Raw genomic sequence first — 6,507 nt, 5'->3', positions numbered from 1 at the left:
CCAAAAGACCCATAAAACTGCTTGCAGAGTAGGGCTTGAAAAATTAATGTCATAAATATCCACCACGTGTATCATCTGTTACCTCTGGCTTTATGTACCCTAAGATATGACTATGAACACCAAGGCATGTTGGCTGCTTGACCTTATCCCTGAATGCAATAAAAGTCTTCTAGTTTGAACAGAAGTTGTACCCTGCACACTTTTCTGTATTTGGTCAGACATACGGTACTTTGAACACTGTGGTTCTGAGAAAAATGTGTTGGATACAATAAGACCTCATCTTATTACATATTGCAATGCTATATAATCAAAACAGCAACATGTTTTGGCATATTTTATACCTTAATTTATGTTGGGTATATTACTTAACTTATGCAGACTAAGTATGGTATGAACGTAAAAGACTTGTCAGTGAATATTGTCACTCCAATTACTAATTTAGTCAACTGAATATTAAAAAGCTACCATTTATCTTTGCAAAGTAAAAGGCCTTAAAAAATGTTCCCAAACCATTTTATTTAGGCTTAGAGGTATTTCTCATTCAGAAACACCCTGAAAACAAAGAGATTAGGTATGATAATTTTTATACAGCAGATATTTTTTTCGATACAGGTGGAGATACAGATATAGATGATACAGAAATAGAAAGAAGCAAAAAATCTGAAATCTCCCTTATTTACAGCTTTGGTGATGTGCAGTATATTACAGATACTCTAGACAAATAGAAATAACACAGTCTGAAAGAAGTGCTAAGCTATGAACCTCCTGATTTTGTATTTTGATTTCTAGTTAATACCTGTAACTGTGGTACACACTCTGCCAGGTGTAGTGGCAGACATTTTGAAATAACTAAGTTTTTCCTACAAATTATAACCTTGGTGTTAAAAGCAAAATCACAAAAGCTCCAGGATCTGTTGGTGACATGTAAAAGTCATTATACTGCAGATCGTGAAATCAAGCTGACCACTAGCTTTGTACATTTGGAAACTAACTAGATAAGATAAATATCTACTGGCATTTTATGCCCTGTTGACAACCACAGCATTTCTATAGTTAGGTTAAGCAATCTGGCCATAATTTCCCAGAAAGACAAAGAAAGCTTTTCTCAAATAGGGTGCACTGACTTTTCAAAAGCAAAGTGACAATAAGAACAGGACAGTGGTTCAAACAAGCAAAATTATTTACTGGAGGTTTTCCATGAGATCAGCCATCTTTTTATCTGAAAATGAAAGCAGTATTCAAAAAAATGGAGATAAATGCTTTTAACTCATAGTTAGATATGTATGTTAGCATAAAAAACACTTTACAAAATAACATCACATGTTAATTTAAGTACATTTTAAAAACAGCCACAATGCAAGAATTTATGTTCTTTACTGACTGAATTTTCAAGCCCCATTTCCACCTCTTTCTCCATCTACAGGGGGTTGTGTCTTCCAAAAGCAGATAAGGAAATACCAAAGACAGCCTTTTTTTAGATCCAATTAGCAACTTATGCCCTCAAAGTGGAAAGTATTAAAATAATGTTAGACTTTGAAATCAAGGAACATTTTCTGTCCTGTATGCTGATGGACAAAGCATTGACTAGAAGTAATGAGTTAACCCATGAACAGTTGAAACAGTATTTCTTTTTCTCTAGATTTCCTTGAAACACAAAACATTTACACACGAGTCTGCAGGAGCCTGTCTATGTGAATAAAAAAGTTGGATTAACAGTGACATATAGATCCAATTTTACATTATCCCAGAACAAAATGAGAACCATTTTTTTTTTTTTTTTTTTTTTTAATCCTCTAGGAAACAGAAGTATTTGAAAGTATAAAACCATAACAGGTTGTTTTATCACACTATGACAATAATTTATGATGAAAGATCTAGAGGACTACTCATACTCCTAATAAAAGAAAAGAGCATGCTCATCATTTGTGTACTGGTTCAGTAAAATATTCTAAACAGACTTCTCTAAGAATGGCATTGTCGACTGTTATAGCTCACAACACAGTTTGCAAGCATGTATTTTATTTTGTGAGAAAATGAGAATTCAGTATTTCAATATGTGACATACATCACATGAACATGAACCCTTATTACATTTGGACTTCTCATCCAGTTCTTATAAGCAAGCCTAAACTTAGTCACTGTACAACAAACCTTGTAGAGTTACTCAGTTCTACATTCAATACCACATGAACATATAAGCAATTGAAAACACAAACTGTGATAACTTACTGACAGGTATAAAATACTTTGACCAAAAAATCCCACAAAACCCAAACCACTGTAACCATGTATAATAAAATAAGTCAAAAGTAGTTAACTGAAACTGGTTTATTGGCAATAAATGAAAATCCAACAATTGATATTCAGAGGCTTAAAAATAAACAGCTTTTCACATGCTCTCCATGTTTGATTAAATCAACTAGTTATCTCCAATATTCAGCTAACATTTTTAAGCTTTCGTCTTTTTTTGCCTGCTCCCCATCCTCTGCTTAGCTGCACTGCATGGTCTCGAAATGATATCCGTTCTCTATGAGATGGACCCAAACATGATTTTTCTGGAGTAGAAATATTCTTTTCTAAACAACAAAGCAGACATGAAATTAAAAACCAACCAACCAAAACTCTAAATTTCACTGTAGCATATTCTTTTCAAGATAATAATATTTCTTTGTCTAATTTGACAGCACACAATTTTTATAGTTACGTATGACTCACCGTTTAAAAGTAACACAAGTATTTTCACAAGGTAGTACTTTAAAAAAAATAAACTCATTATCCAAAAAGACAGTAAAATTACTAAACAAAATGATCATATTTTTAGAAGTGCCATTATCTGTCCATTTTGAACTTAAGCACTTACAGAGATACTCAATGTGTTTGACACAGAAACTCATCCTTCAAGTGGATGAAGAGCTAGTTCAGAAGATATATCTGATTAACAAGTTTTTGTGGTTATATTAGACCAAAAAAAGAGAGATTTCTTTTGTTCAAAGCTCAGGAATACTTAAACTTAGATACTGGATGGTGCCACAGAAAAATTTAAGAACACATAGGAATATGTGAAACAATCACTTTCATTGTCATGCATATAGATGCTTGAGTAACTTACACAATAGTTTCTAAAAACTTCTTCAGAAGGTTATTTAAATAAAATAACCAGTAGGCGTGACCAAAGATATATTTACTTAACATAAATGAACACTTTACGCCTGATAATATCTTTCTTTAAAATCTGTAAGAAAGAAAACATCTGTGGAAGACAACCCAAAATCTGCAAGAGAATGATATGATGTTCACAATACAGCTTTTCATGTCTGTGAGTAAATATATATATATATATCTATATATATATATAGATAGATATAGATATATATAGATATATATAGATATATATAGATAAAACAAGATAGCTTACCAAAAAATATTTCATGAATGACTTTTTGCCATTTACCAAAGGAAAATATTATTACCTACATAGTTTCAGTATTTTTGATATTTTTAGTACTTCTCAATAGAAAAACTAAATTTCTAACAATACATAGTGACACAAAAGTAGAATGGTACATAGAATGATGTACCAATATATAAAACATAGCTGTAAATTTCAAAGACTAAGAGTTTTTTGTTTTCTCATGGATGCTTTCCTGTTGCCTGCTAGATCTAAATGTCAGGAGGTTTTCCCAGCCTACAGTTCCCCTTATGAATTCTTAAATTATTGCAAATGTATCTTACTAAACAGCACTCGCTTTTGGCAACCAAGAGCTTTCAAGTCTTCTTAACATTATCTCCATTCATCTTCTTATGGCGCTACAGATGTAGTCAATTGTTTTTTTCTTAAAATATCTAATTTACTATAGATGTATCTCCTAAAGATTTAAAATTCTTGTGTTTTGCCTTTACATTATTCCCAGTTTCCTTGCCTTTGGATTATTTTATTTAACACCTCAAATGGTAGCAGAGCTCTATAGTACGGAAAGGCTTTTGTTAAAGAGCAAAGAAAATATTTAATCAAGTGGTAAACTTTCCATTAATTATTTTGCCTGGGAACCGTAACAAATTCACTGAAGACTGAAACCCTCAAATTAGTAAATTAAGTGGTTAATTAGTGAAACTTCAAAATAAATCTAACATGGTAATAACTTTTTAAATTGCATGCCTTTAATTTAAAGAAATATTTTATGAAATTCAAAACATTGTTAAACAAAAATAAGACTGGATTTTTTTTTGTTAAAATAAAAATGAAAAGGAAATAGCTATTGCATATTTAAAGTGGAAAACAAAACTGGGGTTAACATGCTTCTTCTGCACACTCATCTTCCACATGGTATCCACAATATAGGTAAACAAGATATACCATTTTTTTAATGTATTTTGACAAAAAATTCATTTTATTACATTATTTTTAAAACAGAATAAAAACAGCTGCTAGAAAGAGCCTATCAATAATGAATTTGAAAACTAGTTTAGTAGTGATAGAGTCAATATAGGAAGAGAGTCAATCTAATCCTAACTGCCTGATCTGGATTATTTCTGGACTAACAACCTCACCTGTTTATGAACCTGTGTGCACTGTGAAATAGTATTTTCATGACCGATTTAAGTAATCTGTTCATATAGGGTTTTTTCCTCTCCACTTGTAATTATATACAATGCATTGAAAGGAATATATTGTCCTTACACGAGTATGAAATATGCATTATTATTCCATTAACAAATCCCAAAGACTTGCTGTACACAGGTTTAACAAATCAGAGGCTGTCCTAAAGTCTGGCAGTCATGGGTCTCTTTTTTTTATCTAGTCTTGTTAGACTTTGTAGCATCTGCTTTAAACTTTATTATACAATTGTGACCTAGTCAAACAGAACTGAAGCACAGACTAACTCTGTATTCTTTCCTTCCACCCTTTACACAGTTCTCAGCACTATTCAGCCAAAGAAAATAAATCCATTGTAGAGATCGATAGATATTTAGAATGAAATATCTACAGAGGGGTTTGTTGTAAATCATTCCCTTTGTATGTCCCATGTTTCCATCTTTGAAATGGGCAGAATTGTGTTTGCACTTCTGATAAAGCACTTTTGATATCTACTAAATAGTACTAGGAGATGGGTATTAACATCAATGCTGCTGCCCCAGTTAACAGTCTAACTGCAATGATGAAAGACAGAGCTGGCATGGAGAACCAACAGCCTATTCCCTGAAGAAGAATTCTCAAGGACAGATAAATCACATCAGCATAGTAAAGTTTGCTTACTCCTATTCATATTTCAGCTATTTCTCAGATGTTACACTAGTGGCCATTGTAAGTGCTAGTGGCTTAAATATTATTTATGATTGAAAAATTGTGTTCGAAAGCAAAGAAGCCTCATTTATAATGAAGGTATTAGTCAAATATGAGGAAGTGTTTTCCTGCAGTTCTTTCTGCTAGAGTTTAATGCAGGACCAAACAGAAAGATTAATGAAAAAATAAGAATAGAATCATAGATTCATGAAGGTTGGAAAGTACCTCTTGAGATCATGGAGTGCAATCATTAATTCAGCACTGCCAAGTCCACCACTAAACTATGCCTCTAAGCATCACATCCACATGTTTTTTGAACATTTTCAGGGATGGTGATTCCACCACTTCTATGGTCAGCCTATTGTAATGCTTGACAACCTCTTCAGTGAAAAAAAAATTTCCTAATATCCAATCCAAAAATGATAATCCAATAATGAATAGAATGTGTTGCAAATATAGGACTTACCTGATGGATCATACATATGCCCAGAAATTACTATGCTTCCTTTTACTTCAAGTCTTTTGCTATTCCAGTGAAAGTCTATGTATGAGTATTTCACATGTGATCAAGTAAGAGCAGTTTTGCACTTACATGTAAAGTAAGCATCTAGGTAGAATCTTGCATGAAGTTAAATAAAAAAAAACAAAACCCAAAAAAACCCACCAAAAAACCGAACTGCATATAAACCAAAAAAACTCAGTGACTTGTTGTCAATACCTTTGTTTACAGATTTTCAGATTCTGATTTTCAAACAGGCAATTTTTTTTCTTCAGAATATCCAATAAAGACACCTCCATTAGGAAATGGTTAGAATTTTGTCAAGATCAAGGGAATGAGAGAAGACAAGAGTGTGGTAAGGGATGACAATGGCATTTTGAATTTATAGACTGAACCTAGAAATGTTCCTTAAAAACATAATCTTGTTAAAAAAAAAACCCCAAAAACCAGAAAACAAACTCAACTTTCTGAAAATCCCAAAAACATATCAAAATGAATTCTTATTATATTTTAAAAATTATATTTATTGATTTGCTTTTTTTTTTTTTTTTGAGGGACCTTATATATTTCTCTTACAGCATTAATAATGATGTGAACAGTTTTTACGGCATGCTCAGATTTGCAATCTCTCCATTTTCCCCTAAACTGCAATGTGTTCTGCAAATGAATGGTTCACATACTAGGATATGAGTGAATCAAATTACTATCAAATTACTACTATCATAAT

At 32.1% G+C, this 6,507-nt stretch overlaps 1 protein-coding gene across 7 annotated transcripts in view; it reads right to left on the bottom strand.

Annotated features, from left to right (window-relative positions):
- Positions 1 to 650: 650 nt before the first annotated feature.
- The window catches only part of LRRIQ1 (leucine rich repeats and IQ motif containing 1), a 106,248-nt gene continuing 100,391 nt past the window's right edge, over positions 651 to 6,507 (bottom strand). For 5 of the 7 annotated variants that reach the window (XM_066183327.1, XM_066183326.1, XM_066183330.1 and 2 more), the window contains exon 27: positions 651 to 2,576. In XM_066183327.1, the coding sequence (XP_066039424.1) occupies positions 2,437 to 2,576 (140 nt within the window). In that variant the 3' untranslated portion in view covers positions 651 to 2,436. The remainder of the gene's footprint in view (positions 2,577 to 6,507) is intronic. The other 2 variants (XM_066183331.1, XM_066183332.1) reach the window with 1 other exon arrangement.

The sequence above is a fragment of the Chamaea fasciata genome, unplaced genomic scaffold (assembly GCF_029207755.1).
Source record: "Chamaea fasciata isolate MVZ Bird 193981 ecotype frontalis unplaced genomic scaffold, bChaFas1.0.hap1 SCAF_5, whole genome shotgun sequence".
NCBI classification, from domain to species: Eukaryota; Metazoa; Chordata; class Aves; order Passeriformes; family Sylviidae; genus Chamaea; species Chamaea fasciata.
Note: the sequence above shows the minus strand (reverse complement) of the source record. Positions and strands in the feature narration are given on the sequence as shown.